Raw genomic sequence first — 24345 nt, forward strand, 5'->3', positions numbered from 1 at the left:
ACAATAGCACATAATAAATTACCATTAAATACAAAAATACAAAAAATACATTGATTTACAAATATAAGATTAAAATTATCAGTATAAATTAAGTAAATAAAAATATAGGAAGAGAAGGAAGAAGAAGTTGCCCTGGCCAGATCATATGTTTTAACAATTAAAAAAACATGCTTGGAGTATGTTGATTTTTGTCAGCTGTTCCCATGGCATTCGGGTGGAGGCAGGAAGGGTGGTGTGTGAGAGTGGACTGGGAAAATGGGCTTGCTCCTTGCCCACTGGGCATCCCTGGGTCAGCTGATGTCCTGCCTCCCAGGGCGGGGCCAGGAGAGTGTGCTTCTCTGGGTGAGGTCGGGCTGCATCACTCATCCGCTCCTGGCAGCAAAGCAGTCCAACAGTCTCTCCTCATCCTTGTCTTACTGTCCCAGGCAAAGTCCATTTTGTAGCTGGAAAATAACACATGGGGACCCTCCCCATGGTTTTTCAGACTGTGGCCTGCTTAGTTCTTAAGAGAGTAGCCAGCGAGAAATGCACAGTAGTAACAAACTGGCAGGCAGGCTGTGACAATGACCCCTGAAGGTGTGGAGTAGGACGCAGAACCGGAACAGTGGCAGTCAAAGCTGTGGGTGTACATACAAAATGCAAAGCCAGAGTGAGCTGTTTGATGGTCTTGGCTAAAAGTGCGGTGTGACTAATGAATCATAAAATGGGGAAGCTCTTAGAGAAAGGCTAGAGAGGAATACACCAGCAATGCACGTCTCTCTCCGGTCTGGTGAGGCCCGTCATTCATCCGAGGTGTAACCATTTCCCTTGTGAAGGCCGTGGAAAGACACGCATAGGGTTCACAGCATCTCCCCCATGTGCGTTTACCTTGTTCCCTGCAGAGCTCACGAAGAGGCGAATGCGGCACGAAAGCTCACCGCAGAGCAGAGGAAAGCGAAAAAGGTGAAAAAGCTTAAGGAAGACATTTCACAGGGAGTCCACATAGCTGTGTATAGGTGAGTGTCGTGCCCATCACTGCTAGGCCCGAAGGCTGCACCTGGCCTCTGCTATCAGTGTGCTTCTCTCCCCCCGCCCCCCCCCCCGGCTGGGAAACGTGGGTGGGAACGGTCGCGTGTCCCACATGTGGCTTTTCCCCGGGCAGCTGCCCAGCCCCAGCATGAGCCAGGCGCTGAGTTCAGTGAGCCCTGCTCTGATCCAGCCCCAGGGCTTCTCCAGAGCAAAGCCATCTTCAGGCTTCCTTGCCCCTCACCCCGTGTGTTCTAATGAATTTCTCTTTCCAAACCCCTTCCCCACCAGAGTGCGAAATTTAAGCAACCCAGCAAAGAAATTCAAAATCGAAGCAAATGCCGGACAGCTGTACCTCACCGGAGTCGTGGTGTTGCATAAAGACGTCAACGTGGTGGTGGTAGAAGGAGGTGAGGCGGCCGAGGTGGGGTGGAGGCCCGCTGAGCATCTGCGAGGCAGCACATCCCTCCGCTTGAGTGGCTGGCGTGTTCTCGGAGCCTGGATTCCTCTAGTGGAAAGGATTTGGCAGGAGGCGCAGGACCACTGGGGTGGGCAACCTGCGCCCCCAGCCCGATTTCAAAAGCTGCCTGTAAGCAGCCCGCTCAGGCCTTGTCAGGAGTGAGCTGACCCTTTCGGTCGGTAGGGAAAGAGGTAGAGAAGGACGTGGCCTACGCTCTTTTGCCTCTGGCCCCACTTCCTGCCGGCTTTGGTGAAGCCCACCGCCAGCAGGCATTCCCCAGCAGGTTACCCTGAGGAAATGCAGACCTCAGCCCCCTAAGGGAGGTGGGGCTGGCCCACCCCATGCAGCCCAAAATTAGCATATGGAATTTTTATTTATTTATTTAGAAGACTTCTATGCCGCCCCATTCGCCAAAGCTTCGAGGTGGCTCACAACAATAAATAAACATACATACAATAGTATAAATTAACAGTATAAATTAAGTATAAACAGTATAAATTTGTTGCAACCTAAGTGACTTCTCCTTTAAAAGAAATTGGAAGTTTCCCAGAGGAACAGGAATGTGTGGTTGTCATTCCATGGGCACCTGCCGAGGAAGGGCAGGTGCAGTGGCGGGTGTGTCACACCACCACTTTCTAAGTTCCCATGTTTTTGCTTCCAGTGCCGCCTTCAAAGGCACCTTTCTGACCCTTGCTGGGGCGTAGATAGATCTGAAAGAGTCTGGCTGAGGCCACTTCCTCCTTCTGATGCTTGCCAGCCAGCCTGCAGTAATCCTCCAGATGTGTTGGACTGGTTCAGAGAAAAGGTGTGTTCCAGTCCAGCACATCTGGAGGGCACCTGATTGGAGAAGGCTGTTGCACACTTCTATCAGCACAATACTGCTTCTTGGGCTGAAGGCTGATGGTCCTTTCAGAATGCAAATGACCCCTTTTGATTTCCCCCCCCCCACCCTCTTGATTTTGTAGGCCCTAAAGCACAGAAGAAATTCAAACGGCTCATGCTGCATCGAATAAAGTGGGATGAACAGACATCAAACACAAAGGGAGACGGTAAGGATGTGCGTTCTTACATGATGCTGCGCTCCGCATGGAAATAAACATGGGTGGGAGGGGGCCTGTTTCGTTTTCTGACGATGAAAAATCAACAATAACAGAAATCAAACTGCAGAAGGGGTCCCACAGAAGATAGTAAATCTTCCAAATCCTGCAATCTTCCAAATCCTGTGCTTTTTCATGAGCTTAGGCAGAGCATTCCAGAACAAAGACGCTGTGACTGTGCAGCCTTTGCACCTAACTAGCTGTCCTCCGGCACTATCCTGTGGATGATGGCACAGAAAAATGCTCTTGCTTGGCCATGCTGTGGCCTGTGGACTTGCTTCTGTCTCAGTCTTTCTAATAAAAGCAGCCTCAGCAATTGCCTTGATATCTCCCTTTCCCGCGGAGCTCCTAGTTCTATAGATTTGGCTGTTGAATCCTTCAAATTCTGTTATCTTCAGTCTTTCAGGCACAGACACTTACTTGGTATTATTTTTCTTTCTTCAGATGACGATGAATCTGATGAGGAGTCTGTGAAAAAGACAAACAAATGTTCTCTGGTTTGGGAGGTAAGTTAAATAACGAATTTACCGGAGTAGTTTGGACTTGAGCTTCTGGGCTGCATTGGTCACTGAAGTGTTGGGTTGGAGTGTCGGTCTCTTTGGCATTTTGCTTGACGCTAAATCTTCTCTCCTCCCCTCTTTGCCTTTCCAGGGCACAGCAAAGGAGCGCAGCTTTGGGGAAATGAAATTCAAGCAGTGCCCCACTGAGAATATGGCACGGGAGCACTTTAAAAAGCATGGGGCAGAGCACTATTGGGACCTGGCTCTGAGCGAGTCGGTGTTGGAATCCACAGACTGAAACCATTTTATGAGCCCCTGTTTACAGCAATTTGCAGTGTCAGTTTTGAGAAGCAAAGAACTCAGCTGAAACTTTGGACTTAGAGCTTCCTCCCTTTTCTCCCCTCAAGTTCCTCACAGTATAACACATATGATTAAAAGAAATATTTTTCAAAAACAGATCAAAACTACACAGGATTTTTTGTTTTTCTTTTCTTTTTGAACTGAAACAGTTCATGGATTTTGATGTGTGCTCCTTAGCTTTCCTGTCATGCTCTCTGGAAAGAATTCAGCTTTGAGGCCATGGAAAAACAGTGAAAGAAATCTATTTCCAGCTACATCATCTTTCCTCTCCAAACCTTGTTGGCCTCTAAAGATATGCAGCTCTTTTTTTTTTTAAATTTTTGGCTTCTTTTTTTCCAGTTCTGTAGGTTTGATGGGACACTAGGTGACAAAGCAAGATGCCCGACGAAGGGGAGAAAGAAGGACTCAGGGAGGAGGGGGAGCTGTGTGGGGGTCAGTTACCAACTCCAATGGACACAAGGGTGCAGTTCACAATGTTGGAAAATTGTACAGCAGTTTAGGAGCTGGGGATTTAGCCCGCATCCTACATCCACATAATAAACTTTTTTTGTAAGAAGTTGAAAAATGAACCACCATGCTTCTTTTCTGGCACTTTTGAACAGCCTGCTTGCCGAGTAGCCTGAGTTTGAGTTTCACAGTTCGGCACGAACGGAGATGAACAGCAGCAGGTGAGAACACCAGAGTGTCTTTCTGTGGCACAAGCCCAGAGGTCCTGCCGACTGGATGCCTCCAGAAAGCCCAGATTGGGGCAGTAGCCCTGTCCTGCCGCTCTGCCGCTTCCAGAACAAATAGGGGCAGAATGCTTTGGACATGGGAGACTCCCCTTGCTGGCCGTCATAGCTTCCCAGCACTGGTAGGCCTCTCTCTCCTCCATGAATTTCCCTTGTTTCTTGTCTAAAGTTCTGTAAGTCATTCCCAGCAGAAGTCTGTGGCTTTGGCCTGGTCTGTAACACTCCATGGGTGGTTTAAATTATGGGTTGTCAGGGTGGCACCAAGCCATCAAGTACACTGCTTCCTGCCTGCTCACCGATCCTATTTTGAATCAGGTTGTCGTCAACAACTAAGGGGAACCCCATTCCTAGGTTTCTTGGTGCAAAGTCCAGACCTGAAACTCTGGATTGTAGAGGGGCAGGCAATGGAGAATTTGAAACCCCATGGTTACTGATTGAGTAGTTAGGTTTGCTTGATTTTCAGCAATCCAGAGTTGTGGGTCTAGATACCATATCAAAGAAATAGCATTCCTGGGGTGGTGTGGAAAGCCGAGTGAGTGAGCGGAAAGGAAATTCTTTGCTCCCTCTGGGTGGCCATGCAGCAAATAGGGTGTTAAGTGTGAAGCAGACCGACAAGTTCCTTAAAGTTATTTCTTAAAAAAAAAACATTTTCTTTTTGTTGAATCATTCCCAAGACAGCTAGAAACAAGTACAGAAATAACAGTAATTATTGTTTAAAAATAGCAAAAATCCCTCTACCAAATTAAAGATCAAACCAACAAGTAGGGATTAAACATAACAGCAGATAAAATAACGGTAAGGCAATACAAGTCATCAAAGCAAAATACCTTAAATTATATGTTGTGCAAGTGATGTTTTGTCTTTACTTCCTCTCTTTACTGCCCACTGCCTGTCAGTTCCCTGCGGGATCCTGATTGAACACCTATAATATCCAAGAAAGAAGCCATTCTCTTTCTTTTCCCACACAGTCCATAATTTTATGAGTACTTAGCAAGGGTTAGTCAAGAGTCATAAATTATTGTCTCAGTGCTTTGTGTAAGGAATATTTTCTCTCGTCCCATCCCAAGCCCTAGACAGGCAAGACAGACAACACTATCCCCTAGTAGGGTGGGTGGAACAGAAGAGACCATCTTACCTGCAAACACTAGTGGGAATGTTCCGTATCTCTCATCTTTCTGTCCAGCAATGGGCATTCTCTGGACAGATTGCAAAAGTATGCAGTACTAAACAGATGGCATGGGAATGAATCTCATGCATGTATTTCATTTGTACGCTTTCCTTACCCCAAAATGGCAATCAAAGTGGCATTTTATCTCCTGTCCTTTCCTGGAGTAGCTTAGAATGATAAATCACAGGCCAAGGGCTCTACTCAAATTTGCTTTCTAAATTAAGACTTGGCCCAAAAGGAATACATGAGAGGCAGACGTGAGATAGTAAAATTTGTAAATAACCCTGCTTGGAGAGTGGTGAAAGTTCTCACATTACAGTTCTTACATTTTATAAAATCTAACCCCCCCCCCGCACGATTAAAATGGAGAGAAGAGAGACTTGAATATTTCCTGACTTCATATTTAGAGACAGAGCCTAATTTTTGATACCTGCCTTTAGTCAAACTAATTTGGACAGAGCTCTGTGTGATTTTGGCTCCCCACTCATGGCTTTCTATGTTTTTCTATGCACGTGCCTGAGGATGAATGGCAAAGGCTGGCCAGCTTGCTATTCCACAGTTTGAGGCAGGTGAGGCTACCCTTGCAACCAAGTGCCTTGATACCCTGTAGAGCTGTTTATTCATAGAATAAATTAATAGGCTGTGGAGGGCACCACCTTGGGGAAGGCTTTGTTAGATGTTGCTGCTTGCAAAAGGACAGTTTTGAAAGGTGGCTAGTCCTTTCTTGGGGTAAATAACGGAACCCAAGTCTTTCCCGTGTTTCTGATACTTTGCAAATCAATTACGAAAATGCATTGATTTTCACTAGGTGAAGGCGGAAGTAGAACATGAGTTGAGCTGGATGCAGCTTTGTAACTTTAAGCTGAAAAGAATGGGACTTAAGTTCAAAGTTATTTAGTTTCTTTTATAATGTGAGAAGAAGAAAACAACCTTGCGGAGATATGACAAAATGAAACTCCCATGGAATTCTGGGAATGTGACCAAGCTTGAGTGCAAGGGCTTCTGGGAATGTATTTCGTAGACGCTGCTTTACAAGGACGCACGCGCGAAGCCCAATTGGCGCTTGCGCAGTTACGAGCTCGAGCGCCGCCTACAAAGTGCGACGCTTTTGACGCCGAGGATTTACTAGAGAAGGTTGCCTGTGCGCCTCCGTTTTGTCCCGCGCATGCGCTGTGGTCGCCTTTGCTGCCAGAAATAGGGCGCGCTGCTACAAAATGGCCGGTTTTGGTTGATGAAGCCGCTGGAAGCGCCCGTGTTCAGAGGGCAAGGCCCGTCGCGAGGAGGCCGCGCGCGCGCGCCGCCCCAGCACGTGAAGCTGACGGGCCGATTTGCCCTTTATTGGGTCAAAAGTGGGCGCGGCACCCAAAGGTGAAAGGTCCGCCTCGCCTCGCGCCAGCATTTCCGGCGCCCTTCTTGCATCCCATTGGCCGCATCGCTTTTCTGCTGGCTCATCATTGGATGTTCTGCGCACGCCTGCCGTTTCATCATTGGCAGCACAGCGGGCGCGCGCGCGCGCACCCACCAATGGACACTCGACGGGGGTGGAACCCTCGACGGCCTTATTAGATTACTGTCCGCCGTAGCAGAAAACGCCTCCTTTTCCCGTGTGGCGTAGAGCGTGATTGATTCCTTGGCGCGCTCGTTGTCTACGCAAAGAGTAAAATATATAAAAAAAAAAAAAAATCACTGAAAGCCGAGCATTGTTTGAGGGGGTATTTTCGTGCATTTTGCAAATATAAATACTTTGCATAGTGTTGGGGCAGTGAGCGCGCACTGCAAAAGCGGTTCATGCAGGAAAAGGGGTCGCTCTCCAGCAAGGCGAGATGCGGAGAAGCTTCGGCCCGTTGGTAAAACTTTTCTCGTGCACTCAGGGAGAGCTTTGGCCTTGACAGCCGAAGCTGCTGCTGTTCCATACTGCCAAGTCGTCTACGGGTTATGGTGACCCTATCAGTGAAAACCCTTCAAAATGCCCTATTGAGGAGGAAAGCAGATTTGACTTGGACAAGATGAGGTGTGCCTTGCACGCGAGCAAGCTGTCCTCTCGGGGAGCAAGCCCTCCCTGTGAGAAAGAGTCGCTGTATTTGACCCGTTTCCGATGCGAAGCGGTCTGCAAACCTTGCTAATAAATACTGCTAGGCAACTCGAGCCCGCCCTTCACCCCACCTCTTTTATCCATCGTAAACTCTTCGCAAGGTGATATTTCGCAACATCTGCAGCAAAGCAGCCTAAATAGGCGCTCAGTCCTCAATACAAAGGCACACAATGAGCTGGGGCTGCAGAAGAATATTTCTCCCTTTTTTTCCGACATTCCCGTTGAAAAAATGGAGACACTCTTTTTATTATTTATTGTTATTCCATTACATGGTACCGTTGAACACATGTCCTCACCCCCGCCCCGCCCCCCCCCACTCGGCAGGAGCAGCGGCCTCGGGCGCGTGCCTGCCTCCCCACTGCGCCTGCGCGCGAGAAGCGAGGGCGGGCACTTGCGGCGGGTGCGCGCGCAGCCCGCTCCCTCCCCCTCCCCTCCCCCTCCCCTCCCCCTCCCCCTCAGCGGCGTTGCTTGTGCGACCGAAGGGGAGGGAAGATGGCGGCCGGCGGCAGCGGCGGCAAGGCCTCGTCGTCGTCCTCCTCCTCTTCCTCCTCTTCCTCCTCGTCGTCGTCGTCCTCCGCCGCGGCGGCGGCGGCGGCGGCCTCCTCGGCCCCGCTGGAGGCGTCGCTGGACAGGAAGCTGCAGTCGGTGACCAACACCATGGAGTCCATCCAGGGCCTGTCGTCGTGGTGCCTGGAGAACAAGCGGCACCACAGCACCATCGTCCACCACTGGATCAAGTGGATGCGCAGATGTGAGTGAGGCGCGGGGCCGCGCGGGAGGGGGCCGCGCCCGGGGGCCGCGCGGCGAGACCGGGCCAGCCCGCCTTCCCGGCGCGGGGCTCGGCGCGCTCGCCCGAGCTGCCTGGGCTGGAGCCCCCTCGACCCCGGCCCGGCGGGCCGCTGCTCCTGCCTTGGGGTGGAAGAGCTGGGAGGGAGAACGGCCTCCATCATCCCCAGCCCCGCGGGACAGGCTTCGTGGATAGGCGTGCCATAGATCGGAGGAGAGTCGCTCCCAGCATCGTCCCCAGCCAGCCCTGAGTACCGTGGCGCTGTGTAAATGAAGTGAACGGCCGCCTCTCATCGCTCGACTCCCACTCCTCTCCTCAGCAACAGGCTCGTATCAGTAACTCATACCACCAGCCGCACGATTGACCGTGCTGGCTGGGGACGATGGGGTCCGTAGTTCCAACACACCTGGCATCCTCTTGCTAGGGGGAGGTCTGTCATGCAGGCTCTGCTTCCAAGTATTGAATGACAAAGGATGCTTTGATCCGGGTGGTTTTTGTCTTCAGTGACCTTTGCAAGGTAGAATGAAAACGGACAGTGGGTTGCAATGTGTGCGGGTGTATAAAGAGGCAGGTTTATAGATAATATATCTATACATAGTTATAGATTTTGATGTCTCTATCTAGTTCATTTAAAAATATGCAACGAGATGCAGTGATACTTGTAACAGTTCTTCACTTGATCTGAAAGGAGGTCTTATCTTATCTACATGCAGATTTTAATTGACAGTTTTCCATGGTGTATTCGGCTGTGTCTATTTCAAACTGTGGCTGTCCTAGCACGATAAACATTATTGTGCTAATGATGGTGATGCTTCATGTTTATAGGTACAAATGTTTGGGAGTAATACAGCATGCTGGGTTGTTATGTTGCACTATGAGGTTCCTGGAACTTCAAAACGAGTGGATCACTCCTTGGCATTCATAAATTGCTGATTTCAAAATGTTGACTGGCGTTGTATTTCCATGGTGTATGTTTTATCTTGGTGATTCTGGCAGACCAGCCATACCTATGCAGAAGCAATTGGTTTGTTTTCAGTAAAGGGATTTGACTGTTATCCTGTGTCTGTGCTGCTTGGAAATCACTTCAGCCGAACTTTGTGCGGGTTGATCTTCTGGGAGATTGTGTGCTGTGTAGCTACTAATGAGACTGAATGTATTAGAAAGGTTCAGAGAGTTTTGCTTCTGCTCATTTTCATGATCCATGCAGTAGTCAAAAAGGGAGCTGAAGTATACATTTGAAGAAGTGCTCCTAATTTACTTGCATTTATTCAGCACTTTGCAAGTATTTACAATCATTTATATATTTTAGACAAAACATGATACATGTGTTGTGTGTCCAAGCTTTTATAATAATGTTCTTCAAGTGTTTGAAACAAGACAAGGTCATTGTAAGAATTGCTGGAATAATGCAGAAGGTTCTGTTCTTGTCCTGTAAGCATAGGGCAGGAGAAGGAATTGAGGTTGAATGCCACCTGACTTGATGGGTGATATGAGGTAGATTGAATCATGAGCTTGCTGGGGTGTTATAAAGATTCCCTGTGATACATAAGTCTTGGAGCAATTAGAAAAACCACTGTAGGACAACTTCGTTATGCTTTCCATTTAATAGAAGCCAAGTTTTGGAAATGGGCAACAAAGGCTAGCCATTGAGTTGTATGTTGAAGAAAGATTTTAGATGTGGCCTTCCTGTCTGTGCCAGTATGTGTGGTGGTTCCCAGCAGCCACAGCCCCTGTGGCCCAAGGCCAGGATGCTGGGAGATTTACTCCCAACAAAACTGGAGAATTACAGGTTCACTGCTTCTGGGTTATAGCAAAGTTCACCAAATCGAATTAATGCTTTTAGCAGGACTAACTAGTGTTTACAATGTAGTATACTACTTTTTGCATTAACTTTGAATTTTCTTCTACCTGGCTACCCAAAGTGTTTTCCAATCATTACTTATTAGATTTATATTGCACCTTTTTTCTTTTAAAGAACGCAAAGTGGTTTAGATCATTCTCTTCCTTCTGCTGTCAAGAACATTCTCTTGCCCTGATGTCTTTGTTTTTATTTCTTTATATAAAAAAAGGAAAGCTTCAATGATCTTTCTGAGTGGGAACATGGCACTTGTTGTCTGCAGGTTGTTTCAGTAGTCTATAAAGAAACAGGGAACAGCAACCTGGTACACTTCAGTGCTGTAGGCTACATTGCCCATTAGCCCCAGCTAGCCTCGTTAGCAGTCAGGGATCATGTGAATTGTGGTCCAGAATATCTGATGAAATCTTCTTCTGGTTGATAGTTGGGAGGGGTTTTTGGGGGGGTGGGTTGCTCATAATAGTGTTGCAGAGTTGTTTTCTTCATACAGTTTGGAGATCTGAGGTGAGGGGGAAAACAGTTGTAGGGTGTGCTGAATACCCAGATTGCATCGGGATGTATGAATTCACGCTCTGATGGGGAAATGGCCTGCCTCATCACTTTCGGGGAGGGGTGTGATTTTGTTTCCTCCCTCCATCTTTCAGCTTTCCTCTTCCATTATTTGCAGATTACAATAGTCATTAAGAAAAGGGTTCCTTCTGCACCATCCTCACAAAATTGGATAGGTTCAGCAGATGTGGACAGCGTCTTAACAAGAATTGGCTTGATTCCAGTTGTCAAAAAACTAGGCTCTGACATAATTATGCACTGGCCTGTATATCTGTGGATGCCAAATCAGCTTTATACATTGAGGAAAGAAAGCTCAAACATTTGGGCAGTGGTGGTATTTTTAAAATGAAGTTTAATTATTCGGTGTAACTCCCGCCAGTTGTATAGCGAAGTCCAAAGACTGAATAGTGTGCCCTTCTCTACTGGAACGGGCTGGAAGGCAGGCAGCCCCTTTCTCTTCTCTTTCTTTTGGTTGTTGCAGTTAGTTGGGAGGAAAAGACTGGAAGCAAAGGTGGCTTTGTACAGGGAGGTTATTAAAAGGCTTACTGGCCATCTGTTCATACATGCTAATATTAGCAGTTTGTGGCCTTAAAAAAAATAGAATCCTGTAAATCTTTTCTGCTTGCCCTGAGGCCATGTATTCTCACCATAGACTGTTGGGTAAGTGGCAATTTACAAACTTGTATGAAATCCTTAAATGGCTGGAGGGGGGCCTTGGCAGCAAGTCGGTTTCTCACTCTCTTGTGGGTGAATCTTGGCCCTGTTAAAGTGCTTGGCATGTGATTTTCAAGAAACATTGTTTGGTTACCGTGATTCTCGGGCCCTTTGAGTTAACTTTTCCATTTTTCCCTCCTGCTTATTGTAGTTTGCCTTGTTAGATAATTCTGGAATCACTGGGAAAGTTAAAATGTAGGTTGTTCTCCAAAGCAAGAATTTGCCAGCATCTATATCCCTTAAAATACATGGATGTCCTTGAGCAGGGGTACAAAACCTCAGGCCAGGGGACCAAAACCAGCCTTCAGAAGATTTCTCAGAAGGCCTTGTTTTCCATTATTCTAAATGCTGAAACGCTTCCGCTAAAGCTTCTAAAACCGGCAGGTGTTTTTGTTTTTTATGGCCCCACTCCCTTTTGCCTTTGGTGGCTTTTCCCACTACTGGAATGTAACCTCTGAGTGTTTTCTCTGACATGGCATTCATCCCTTGGGCCTTGGAGGCTGCATGAAAGTACAGCAGACACCATGATGCTTGTGTTCTGTACCTGCACCTGAGCTGAAATGTGTTCCTGTGAGGCAAATACTGTCGAAGCTGTAATTTCAGCGCTTTTGCAAACAAGCAACCCAGGAAGTCCTAAACAGTGCACTGACAATGCACTGGACAGTATAGTCAATCCTATGTTTTAACTTAGTATAAATTGTTGAATATAAGTTTTTTTCTGTGGAGGTAACATGAAAATGGGCAAGGTGATAATGACATTGTAGTGGAGTTCCTTTGTAAGCTTTAGGAATAGGCAAACTTGAGTTATGCATAAGGGTGTTGTTCTCCATGAATACAGCTGATAGTCTCAAATGTCAACCATGCATGGATGTTGTACCCCCTTGCATGGATCGGCTTCTGAACTGGCACCTGAAAATATGCTCTGCTCTTTTCTTCTTCTGATTCTTAAATTTCTTCTTGGTTCCCCTGGAGGATGGATTATGTGAGAATAGTGAGTGTGCTCTAGAATCGTTCATTTGTGATATTTTGGGCAAGGCTCTGCTGCTGCTGCTGTGTGAAATGTGGGACCGTCCATCAAGCGTTGGGCTGAGATGAGCCTTCCCGAGTCTCATGCTTTCCTGCTGCGGACTGATCTGGAGAGTTGTAGTCACCTTTTGCTGTGTGTTGCTTGCCTGGAGATCGTCTCCCGAGGGTCACGTGTGCAGGCTGAAGGGGGAGGCCTCCCCTGCCTGGGTGCTTGACAGTGCTTTTCTCCGGACCATAGGTGTGTTGGTTAAGTGCCAGCTATCCAGGACTTCCCTCTGAAACCCAGCCACCTGCTCTGTGCAGGATGGGCGGGAGTACGCAGCTGTGTGTTTTCTCCAAGACTTGGTTGTCCTGTTTCTAAGAACCTGGGAATTTCTGGAACGTGGTTGTTGACATGAACGCAATATAAAAAGTCTGCTTGACACAGCACGTGTTATCTGGCATGACACATCCAACTTAAGTAGTTCTGTGCCATAAAACCTTGCTGTCGCTACCATACCCAAAGATCACCTCAGTCCCAAGCATCAGGCAGGACAGTCACTTAACCGGAGTTGGGCTGAAGTTTGTGGGAACGGGGGAGATAGGGAAGACGCCATTAGCACGAGCCGGGGGGGGGGGGCACTCAGTCCTTCAGCAAGATTTCTTGAGGCAGCATTCGGAGGCTTCAGTCAAGGAAACTGATGGTGGGTTCTCTGCAGTTTAGAAATGAAAGGGCTATATACATTTTGAAGTCTTGGACTGGGGCAAAGAAAACGTGGCCCAAATTTTGTGAGAAAAGCCAAGTGATCTAAGCTTTACTACGTGAAGCATGTCGGGTGCTTTTTGTGTACGTCTGGTCCTTTGCGTCACTTCCTTTCATGTCGCCTTACTTAACCATGCCAGTGATTAAGAGGAGATGCTCATCCGGGGGGGGGTTGGGGGGGGAGTCACGGTGATGCGTCGGCACTGGAGTGGAATAAGGTGCTTTAGCTTTTTATAGCTGGTGTGCATCCAGGTGTCAGAAAAGGATGGTTGGCAGCTCTTCATGACTGGTTTGGCCGCTTCCCAGAATACACCAGCCACAGATAGAGTGCGCTCGGGAGCATACTGGAATGTGGGGAAGGCTCCTGTTTCATGCATGCTGAAATCCTCAGGGCACCGCCTGGGATCGCTTCCAAAGGGACAAGTGCAGGGCCTGTGCTCCGTGCATAGGAACCCTGGGATCACCACCTGAGATTCTGCAGAGCTCCTCAGCTCCCGTCTGCTCCCCCTTGCAGGCTCTGCAGGGCGGACAGAGCAGTTGCAGGGTTGTGGTGAGGATTACTGCGCTAATTAGCAAGAGATCCTCTGGCTCTTTACTGCCTTTCTCCTCCCATGTTTACCATACTGTGTGGTGGTGCGTGCATGCGCCTCCGTATCTGATGGCAGCTTCTTTGTAATGGTGCTAGCAAATCAGGGTAAAAATGCTTCCCTCCTCAAAGCGCCTTGTCTCATTTGTGAAAGGAGACATTTGGAAACCTCACTTCAGACATATTTGTTAACGTGGTGCTCTGATCTCCGTGTTTCTCTTTCAAGAGGGGAAAGTTCGGGGGGGGGGGGCACACTGCAGCCTTCTCCAACCTGGTGCCGTCTGGGTGCGTTGGGCTTCACCTCCCATCCTCCTCAGCCACCATGGCCTGATAGTGGTGGGAGCTGAAGCCCAGTGCATCTGGAGGGCGCCAGGCAGCAGTCGGGTCCCCAGCTTGAGCGCACATGTGGATGTGTTCCATTGGAATGTCCCATTCAGTTTCCTAACCCGAGAGAGGCTTGTTGCATTGTTCTCCTCCGCTGTGTCTTAAGGGGTTTGATTCCCCACATTCTTCATGAGTGCGGGGTGAAAGTTCCTTGTCACTGTGCCTGTGGCTCAGACCAGATTTGGGGCTGGGGGCGGGGTTAGCCAGGAGTCTTCCGCTCGTTTCCTACCCGCTCTCCTGATGGTTTGAGGTGAAGGCAAGCAGCCCCACACACACAGCAAGAAAACTTTGGGTTCAGAGAATGGTTTTGTGTAGGGCTACGAAGGGGGAAAGTGGGAAGGGGCGGATTACTCGACAAGCTTCCTTACCCCCAAACCTGGAGTGCAATGGCTTGTCGCCTTCCCGCTTCCCCCTGCTCAGCCCCAGACATGTCCTGCTGCGCCTCTAAAAGGAGAACTTTACGGAATGGTTAGTGTATCTTCCTTGCCCCAGGCACAAAACTACCATCCAGGCAGTGGAATTTGGAGTCAGCTCCATGGTCCTGTGGCTGGAGGACCCTAGAGAAATGACAGGAATCCCCCCGCGCCCCCGCCCGAGCATGGCTCCTCCCCCAAACAAAGGTGGAACCATGGGGTTGCCAGATGACACTCTTTGCAGCAGAGGCTGACTGCATTGTTTCTGCTTGGTTCAGTTAAGACATAAAAGCTGAACAGTGACCCCCATGGGGGCCCATCTCATCTTGGAGACGTTTGTTCCTGGTTGGCTCTGAGTTACTATTTTGGCTCAAATCTTGTAGCTTAAAATGCGGTTTCAGCTCAACTCCCTTTTGCCAAATGGCTGTCTGTGAGAAGGGGGCAAATTCCCTCTAGGCTCCTCGGGTTTCCTCCACTGCCATTTAAGCAAAGTGTGCACGGTGGGGAGAGAGTGAATAGCTGGTCCCTCCATCGCATTAAAGGGGCTGGGTGTCTTGGGCCCACAGGGCTCCAGAGTGTGTCTGGCCAGCAAATGGATATGCTGCAGCCTGTAAACCGGGCTCTGTGCATGGTGCCAGGGAGAAGTCCCCTACCGTTCCAAGGAGCTGAAAGCTCTTCGGGTGAGGAAAGAAGATAGCTGGAAGGAGGACCGGGGTAGTGGAAAACGGAAGGCCAGCCCAGAAAAGCCAGTGAGAGCCAGTGTGGCGTAGTGGTTAAGAGCCTGGGACTGGGACTCATATGATCTGGGTTCTAGTCCCCGCTCAGCCATGGAGCCAACTGGGTGACTTTGGGCCAGTCACAGACTCTTAGCCCATCCTACCTCACAGGGTTGTTGTTGTGGGGATAAGATGGAGGAGGAGATGTAAGCTGCCTTGAGCCCTTTGTAGAAAAAGGCAGGATATAAATCGGAAAAAAAAAATAAATAAAAAGCATTTCCGGTTGAAAGATGCTGGTGCCAGCCATTCAGGGGCTGGTTCTGTACAGGTTGAGCTGCCCAGGTAGCTGCCAGTTTTGTCCAAGATCTTTTTCCCATCCCCAGAAAGGGACAGCAAGTAGAGAGATGAAGCAGGGAGCCCTTGCAGATTGTGAGTGGCAAGACTGTTCCAGCTCTTTCAGGTGAGCATGGACAAAATCGTGCCCCAGGGTGGCAGTGCTTCCAACAGGCTTGAGAAGGAAGACAGACGCACGTTGTTTTTCTCTTGTCTGAAGGGGTATCCAGTACATCTTATTTTGGGTGGAAAGACATACTGAGTAAAAGTTCTGCATCAGAGGTATAATGATTGACAAAGCACACACTACTCCCATGAAGCAGAGAGAGAAAGGAGAGGGGCAGGGGGCAAAGAAATATGAAATGAATGGTGCCGTCCAGCAAGGCACGCTGCCTCACCTGCTCCTGAGACTCCGTGTTTTGCACTGCGCCCTTTATTTAGCCAGTGAGAGGAAAGAGAGACCCAAAGCTGTAATTCTCTGCACAGGTGCGAGGTAGTGACTCCGATAGGAATCAGATCGACTTCTGAACAGACGTGCTATAAAGGTTTTGGCAGTTTAAGGACCTTGATCACATTAAAGTGCATTCTTAGAGGCTTTAGAGCAACTTTTTGGGTCCATGAACATATCTGGCAATTTTCACATGAAGCTTTGAATGGTTTTGAATATAACATTTAAACTATATTGCGTGGCTAGCTTAATTTCTCCTCATGGAAATATTTCAGTTCAAATATTTTGTACTTGCTGGGAAAACATTTGGCATATTTTTACTGCACATAAAATTGTAATGGGTAACATTTTTAGTTTTGTTTACTAAATATACAAGGAGGTGTATGATTACTGAGGACGGATGTGCTTTGGGGGACTGAAAATAAGTGAAATGTGCTAAACAGGTAGCATTCCTTGGAGCATCGGAACATATTCTAGTTCTACTTTTTCCAGAAAACCCACATCACTGTTGCTGACTCTCTCACTGAGCAGCTGCTGATTGAGCTTCCAAAGGAGGAAGCGTAATCTGACAGCACACCCCAGTGATACCTTTTCTTAATGTAATAGGAGTCACCTTTGTAAAGCTTTATTAGCCAAATCAACCATTTCCTGTATGTGCCTCCAATTGATTCAGATCAGTTATTTGAATTGGTCTTTTTTCTTTGAGTTAAACCGGCCCACAAAATATCTCTCCAAAATTCTATTTGTACTGACACATTTTGATTCAGCAAGACTACGGTTTGATCTGGTTTTGATCTGATGACGATTTCTAGTGAATCTGTTGATGAATCAAAGGTGATTGCAGAGTATGCTGGTAGGTTAAGGCTGTCTCATTGGAAACATCTGTTGCCTGATTCACTTTCTTTCATGCAATAATGATGCCACTTAAAATGCGGTTTTTATGATTTCTTAGAAAATAAAAACAGAGTTCTCTTTATGTATAATGAGGTGTACCTTTATAGCGTAGCTAGACCTGAGGAGCTGATAATTAGGGGAAAAATTGTCTGGCTTCTTTTCAGGGAGAGATGCATCATAACTTAGGTATCGGTGTGTTTAGACACACAGGGCTGAGGAAAGTTAGCAGCAAAGGCATGGCAAGAAATCAGCTTTGATCTGGACCTTCGAGACAAGAACTTGAAATATTTGGCCCTGTTGACTTTCTTCTTTTCTCTTTGGAAAGAAACAAAATGTTGAAATAAATAGTATGGGTATAGTATGTCAGGCTTGAAAAGCTACTGTTCCCCACTTACGAAAACTGCCTTCCGGGTGAATATTTGGTACGCTCCTCTGTGTGTGTGCTCGGGCGGGGGTGCGTACCTGTCTGTCAAGGGCCAGTGTTAAAGCCCACTGGAAGCTCTCAGACAGCTTCCCTAAGTATTTCCCAGCCCCAGGCCATTGCGGATCATATTCTTTTCAGTTTGTGAAAATCAAAATGTCGACGCCCAAATAGATGAAGATGGATCTTCTCAACCAAATACAAATCAAGAAGCCCTCCACAGAGAGCTCATATTTAACAGAAAGGGACCCTGCTCTAGCTTCCACTGGGCAGTTTTCCCTCTGCACAGGGGCAGTCCATCTTATGCGTCTCCCTCAGCAGTCAGAAGCCCATGCACAGCGTTCTGTCCTTTTTGAGGAAGTCTGCAGTTGGCATTCCTTCAGTGGGTACTTAGGAATGCATGGAAGTCACTGTATAACCACAGGCTGGAAGATACCTAGTAGATCATTGAGTCCAGCCCCAACCCAATGCTGACTCTGTAGAATAGCATCGGAGGGAGACAGCCACCCAGCTGTTGCTTATACCTCCAGTGAAGGAGAGCCGGCGCCCCCTTCCTCTCCCTAGGCAGCAGCTCTTACCATTAAGAAGTCTCTGCTGCCCTTTAGCCCAGATCTGCTTCCCTGGTTCAGGTTCTGCCCTCTGGAGCAAGGGAGAATAAGGCTTGCTGTTGGCCTGCAGTTTGGAATCCAATAAGCTGGGGGTGCACCGGTCCTGGGCCTTAAGCTTCCGGGGGACGTGCCTTGCTTGTGGGCCCATCACGGGCAGAGGGCATGGAAGGAGGATGCAAGGCAGGGCACTTTCTGTGGCGCCAGTCTGTCTGTTAACCTCCCTCCTGGGTGCTAGTCCATTAACCCCCTCCCCCCAACAGTCCAGATGTGCTGGCGTAGATTAACCACATTTCGGGTTGTTCTTGCCTTTGAGGTCAAGTTGTTCAGGTGCAGTCCTAGTGGGATTTTTTTTTTTTTTTTTGGTGCTGTTTATTGTATTGCAGCACCCTGTGATTAAGGATGCTTACATTTTTTCTTTATTTTATTGAATACGCTGTGTTCTTAGCTGCCCTGAGTTCCAAAATTGGAAGAATGGTAGAATACAGAAATACTTAATGAATAAAACAGGTTTGCTCCATCTTATGCATGACGACCCTGCAGATATTTAAAGACTGCTAGCTTGTCTCCCTTTACTCCAGGGTAAAAACACCCCCGTTTTCCAGCTGTTCTCTGGAGGAGTTGGCTTCCAGGCCTGCTACCCTCCTCTAGACATGCTGTGCTTCACCCATGTCCCCCTTAATAGGTCAGTGCCTGGTACATCCTACTCCAAGGTGTCAGTGGAGAGATTAGGCGTGATGGGCCTCAGTCCCCGCCAGGCAAACAGCTGCATGACCAGCAAGGTGCCCCTTTCTTGTGAAGTTGCCGATGGAAAGGCGCAGTGCCGTGGGTGGGACCCATGGCTGGCAGAGGGACCCTGCACAGCAGCTCCTTCCCTGTGGCATGATCCTGTACTCAGGAACCTGGAGAGGGTTTTTAATGCAGAATTTCTGACAGTGAGCCAGCAGTTTGAAATGCAGTGGTTGTTTGAAGTCAAAACGTTTCCCTTTGAAGACAAACCTTACTGTGTTCTTTCTAAAAACAGTAACTACAACCCATGTATTCTAATCATGTTGAATTTACTTTTAGATGGCTATAGTGGCTGCTGTAATTTAGAGCTGCCTTTTTCATTATTTATGTTTAAATAGAAAAGATTCTTAAAAATACTTAGCAGGGGTAGAGTGTTTCGGTTGGGCATGGTCACATGTCTGCACAGACACACATCCCTTGTTAAGTATCTTTAGATTTATTTTTTTAAATGGGGAATGAAAAACAGCCTTTGAAGAATGTTTAGGGGTTTTGGGAGGTGCTCATGTGGCGGTGGAGCTGGCCTCATTTTTCCAATTCTGGATAACCTAAGGATAGAATGGCATCTCCCCGCAAAGCCAAAAACCTGCAGTGGTGTTTGCGGGGGCATCCCCGCAGTTCACCCGTCTTAACCCAGGATCTCCAGAATTGTAGGTTTGCTGGGAAGCTTCTACCGTGTCTCTTAATTCTTACAATTTTCCTGTGTCAGTAGCATCTCAGGGAGTATCAAAACCAAAGTGAGTGCAACTAATCACAGGCCTCTCATCCAAGGTGCAGTTGGGCGGGCGGGGGGGGGGTGTTCTCTGACCGTTGGAGATGGCTGGGGTTGCTTTGGTTGCAGTGGGAGGCCTGACGCTGTGTGGTGGTCGCTGCCATTCAGTGCTGCTTCTCAGGCATCTGAATCCAAGACCATGTCATTGTCCCACGTTGAATGCATTCGCTGTGAGAGAAAGTGGAGTCGTTCTGAAAGCTCTGGCTGCAGACTTGCACCCCATATCGCATTCCAGTTGTTTTACACATTGCAGGCTGCTTCGTAGATTGTGATAACAAGACCTGGCCCAGCCCTAAATGCCTGTTTCCAGTTGCTCCCCTATAAAGCCACGTCTGTGCAGTGCCTGCCCAGCCGCACTTAATTGGCGGGGGGGGGGGGACGGGGGACGGAGCATCCTCCTGGCTTTCTCTGGCATTCTGGAACCTGGAGGGTCGTCCGTTCCCAGTCTGATGTCCTCCACTTATGTTGGGCTGCAGTTCTTGGGATTCCCAGCCTGTGTGGCCAATAGCCCTGCAGACTAGGAATTAGGGAAGCAGTAGTCAAACTTGTCTGGAAGGCTTCAGGTTGAGAAAGTCTGTCCTGACTGTTTAGGCCCGACATTTCCTCACAATTATCCCATCGTGCTGTTCTCCTGAGAGAATGGGTTTCATAACTGTGTCTTTTCAAGACCCCACACTGGGTTGCATAATTAATACTGTTCAGTTGGAGAATCCAGTCCTCCAGACAGTGTCAGAATGTTTCTGTGTGGGAAAGGACAGGTAGGATCTCTTCCTTTCAGGCAGATGTATTTTTAAATGCTCCAGTTTCTTTCTGGTTGTGCGTCTTGATATATCAGCTGCTGTAACTGAACCATTTGGCTTGAGCTGTTGCAGGATGTAGATATCAAAATCAATAGGAGCTTGTTAAATTTCATGTGTTGGCTCTGACCCTGCTGGGGTGGAGGAGGATTTAAAATGTAAACAGACGTGCAGATTGTGCGGTCTTGTCAAATGAATGGATTACGAGGAATCCACACACACCTATTCCAAGAGCTGTGGGCAGATCATTTCAATATGAACAGCTTTAGGGATGGGCACTTACGCCTTCCTTTCCGTGATTGTCTCCACACTGGACATGCTGAGCTGGGGCTCTGAATTGCCCATGGAAGAAGCCATCAGCCCTCCAGAGGTGTCTGTGCATCCCAGTAGCTGAGAGGTCACAGCAGTGAGAGTACCGAGCCATGGGCTGCCCAGCTCGTGTGGAGATTGCCTGGAGAAATGTCTGCCCAGCATCTTCTTTGTGAAAGCAAAACGCCCTGGACATGTTCGATGAATCGAGCTCTCTGCCTGTGAAGTAGGCATACTAGTGGGTTCAGTTTTGCCTGTCTGCCAAATAGCCCCACCAGTCTGCCGGCCGGGACTGCATGCATTAACTGGTACCCCCTCTTCTCTTTAGCTGCCTTTCCTCATCGGCTGAATCTCTTTTACCTGGCCAACGATGTCATACAGAACTGCAAGAGGAAAAATGCAATTGTGTTCCGGGACACATTTGCTGAAGTGCTTCCTGAAGCTGCAGCTCTGGTGAAGTAAGTTATTAATCCTCCACATTGCAGAGTGGTGTGTTTTTCATTTGTTTGCCCGCTTTTCTCCTTCCAGGCCAAGCAGATTGGTGCAGGCTGGCTGAATGTGTCCCTCAGCCTTCGGGAGAAAGATTCTTAAAGCTGCTTTCCCCAGCCTGGCAGCTCCTGGGTGTTGGACTGCAGCCTGCGTCCTCTAGCCACCATTGCTCTCGCTGGCTGGGAAGAAGAGGAGGTTGCAGTCTGGAGTCCAAAATCTCTGGAAGGCACCGGGTGGGAGACAGAGGGTCTTGGTTGCTCTGGCCCGCTTTGCTCTCTGGTGTGCTGTGATGAGGTGGGGGCCAGAGGTCAGACATCTCTTTCCCCCGCGTTCTGAAGGCTGGTGCTGGGATGAGCTGTGAGGCTTGTGTTAGTTAGTTAGTTAGTTAGTTAGTTAGTTAGTTAGTTAGAACATTTCTGTGCCGCCCCCATCGCAACAAAGCCTCGGGACGGCTCACAAAGAATACATAAAAACATACATAAATAATAGTAGTGTAACAATTTAAAAGAAAAAAAACATTTAAAAACCCCCGGTGCATTCTCGGCTAATTTTAAAATCCAATTAATTCAATAATTTAGCAATTAAAATAAGTTTTAAATAAAAGGTCTTAGCCTGGCGCCGAAAACAAATAACGATGGCGCCAGGCAGACCCCTCCGGGGAGCCACCACAGAGAAAGCCCCCCTCCGGGTACTCACCCTCCTAACATCATTCACAGAGGGCTCCCGGAGAAGGGCATCCGCCGCCGATCTCAAGGGGTGGGAGGGCACACATGGGCACAGGCGTTCCCCCAGATTCCAGGTCCCAAGCCGCCCAGGGCTCCACAGGTCATAACCAACACCCTGAATTGGGACCGGACCCCAACCGGGAGCCAGCGGAGCTGACAGAGAACCGGGGCTACACGAGAACAATGCCCAGTCCCCGCCAGCAACCCGGCACCTCCATTCCGCACCAACCGAGGTATCCGGACCGTCCTCAAGGGCAGCCCCACGTAGAGCGCGCCACAGAAATCCAGTCGGGAAGCCACCAGCACGTGCGTCACTGTCGCCAGGCAGTCTTAACCTTGCCCGGCCTGAAGGCGCCAGCACCAGTGCATCGCGCCCTCCGCCTGGGGTGCTGCGCAAGGGCTGTGCTGTGTGGGGCTCCTGCCAAGGGCCCTGCAGCTGCAGCTGGCGCTTCCTGACCTTCCCGGCTTCTGTGGCAGGGGTCAAAGCAGGCCTTCGCTTGCAGATGGGTCCTTTAGGAGAGCTGCGTGTCTCCAGTGAGCCAGCCTGTTTTTCCTCCTGTTCTGCTTCAGCCTTGGCGGGCAGCAGTGGTATTCATGAGGCCTCACGGTGGGGCTCAGTCTTACCAGGAGCTACATAGTTGGTACCGTCTCCTGGCTTTTGGTTGCTTGCGAAGCATCATCCGAGTTCTGCACTTCCGTTATCCTGAGATAAGACCATGTGGCCACATTTTATGTCTGAATGGATTTGGCAGGCATAAGGAGACCTCTCTTGCGGTCCCACAGAATGGATGGTGGCTTTCCTCAGCCTCACCAGATTCTTGGACTTTGTCCCCATCAGCACAAGCCAGGCTAACCAGTGGTCAGGAAAGCAGGATTTTGTAATCCAAAAATCGGGATGGTACCGGGTCAGAGGAGGTGGTTGTTCCCTGGCCTGGAAAGATCCTACGGATGTTCTTGGCTTTGCTCAGGAAAATGTTCAGCCTTACCGAACAGCTTGGCGTGCTCTTGGCAAGAGCAGCTGCCTCTCCCAGCGGAGCTTTACATTTCCTCAAAACTTGTGGTGTGCTACAACCTAAAAAGGGCGACAGTAGCCATATTCACAAAGAGCTAATTCATTCTTTCGTTTTTAGTTTTTTGATATATCCTGTCTCTTTTCCTGCAAAGGACCCAGGACAGCTGGCACAATCTGTCTCCTTCTCTCCATGTATCCTCACAAGCAACCTTGTGAGGGTAGGTGAGGCTGAGAGAGAGTGGCTGGCCTGATGCCCACCCCGTGGGTGAGTGGGGACTAGAGTCCCTGGCCTCTCTAGCCTCTGTCCAGCACTCCGACCTTCCTGTGGAAGGGAGAAGAGCACTTCTCCGGATGGCGATGGCCATTCATAATTCTCGCAGGAACTTATATTCTAAAGTTAGGAGCTGAGTGTTTCTCCGCGTTCTTTTTAAAACCATTTCAGTTGGTGTTTGTTTGTTTGTTTGTTTTGGAGAGGGGGTTGTCATATTGAAACTTGGGAAGAGCCGTTTGGAAATACATGGGAGTCGGTGAGGTGCAACACTTCCTGCTATGTTCATCGTGATTTTCCCTGGACCTCTTGGTGGCAACAACAAATCTCTGTTTCTGTGTATCATTTGCAGGGATCAGTCTGTCTCCAAATCTATAGAACGGATTTTTAAAATCTGGGAAGATAGAAACGTGTATCCAGAGGAAACCATTGCATTGCTCAAAGAAGCGTTAAGTAAGTCCTCTTTTCATATCTGTGTACTTATGGGGTGTGTGTGTATGAAAGAGAGAAAGCACACATGCTCAATCTCAGACCTACATTTTATCCTTTGACATGAACTCAGCCGCCCCACTTGGTGCCATCCAGATGTGTTGGAATCCAGCCTGCATTATTCCCCTGCAGGCAGGGGATAATGGGGGTTGTGGTCCAACACATCTGGGAAACAGCTATGCACCCATGTGCTGCTTTCTCTCTATATTTGCTAATGCGCAGTAGTCAGCGGATGAACCTGGGCTGTTGTTCTAAGGAGATTTCTGGACTCTGCAGTGGTTCACTGGAGTTCTGCTGCTTGACTGCTAAGGCCTCCTGTGTGAGGGGACGTGCCTTGCAAGAGAAGGTAAATGTGAGGGACAGGGTCCCACAGTTTCCCCATTTTGTGCCTGGGACGACAAAGGAAAACAAGGTAAACAAAGAAGTGCAAAATGTTTGTTTCCTGCCACTCTCCTGTGTCCTACATTTTAGCTAGCTTAGTGGCTCACACAGGATTAAACAAGCACTGCTTCTGAGACTGCTGGTAACTAAGATTGTGCCAGCCGCTGGCGTGTGGAAAGGAAGGTCAAGCCCAGGGCTCACACAGGTGAATGCTGCAACTGGGGGGCTCTCTTGTGAGAAGTGTCTGTGTTCTGAAACGGTCTGTTGGAGTATACCTTGAATGTGACAAGGCTTTTAGCTCTGCAAAGCAACAAGCCTCCCTTTGGTGTTCCTGAATCCATGGCAAGTGTGCCAAACTATGGAAGTGTAAGGGATCCTGCTTTCTCTACTGCAGCAGGAATGCTCTTTTGTCCAAACTTCAGTGTGTTGGT

The 24345-nt window shown here is 48.6% G+C and overlaps 2 protein-coding genes and 1 long non-coding RNA gene across 6 annotated transcripts in view; 2 read left to right on the forward strand and 1 right to left on the reverse strand.

The window, feature by feature from the left end:
* PRPF3 (pre-mRNA processing factor 3) overlaps window positions 1-3987 on the forward strand; it is an 18406-nt gene extending 14419 nt beyond the window's left edge. For all 4 annotated transcript variants that reach the window (XM_044449221.1, XM_044449222.1, XM_044449223.1 and 1 more), the window contains 5 exons: window positions 882-995; window positions 1297-1415; window positions 2431-2514; window positions 3007-3068; window positions 3214-3987. In XM_044449221.1, the coding sequence (XP_044305156.1) occupies window positions 882-995; window positions 1297-1415; window positions 2431-2514; window positions 3007-3068; window positions 3214-3360 (526 nt within the window). In that variant the 3' untranslated portion in view covers window positions 3361-3987. The remainder of the gene's footprint in view (window positions 1-881; window positions 996-1296; window positions 1416-2430; window positions 2515-3006; window positions 3069-3213) is intronic.
* Window positions 3988-4745: 758 nt separating this feature from the next.
* On the reverse strand, window positions 4746-5395 carry LOC123032968. Its single transcript, XR_006416558.1, has 3 exons — window positions 5289-5395; window positions 4981-5075; window positions 4746-4831 (listed from the first exon to the last, which is right to left on the reverse strand). It is a non-coding gene; the product is annotated as an uncharacterized LOC123032968 (long non-coding RNA).
* Window positions 5396-7935: 2540 nt separating this feature from the next.
* The window catches only part of RPRD2 (regulation of nuclear pre-mRNA domain containing 2), a 30935-nt gene continuing 14525 nt past the window's right edge, over window positions 7936-24345 (forward strand). Inside the window, 3 exon segments of the mRNA XM_044449220.1 lie at window positions 7936-8164; window positions 20879-21008; window positions 23397-23497. Of these exon segments, the coding sequence (XP_044305155.1) occupies window positions 8071-8164; window positions 20879-21008; window positions 23397-23497 (325 nt within the window). The 5' untranslated portion in view covers window positions 7936-8070.

Source organism: Varanus komodoensis, unplaced genomic scaffold, assembly GCF_004798865.1.
Source record: "Varanus komodoensis strain SLA01 unplaced genomic scaffold, ASM479886v1 scaffold57, whole genome shotgun sequence".
NCBI lineage: Eukaryota > Metazoa > Chordata > Lepidosauria > Squamata > Varanidae > Varanus > Varanus komodoensis.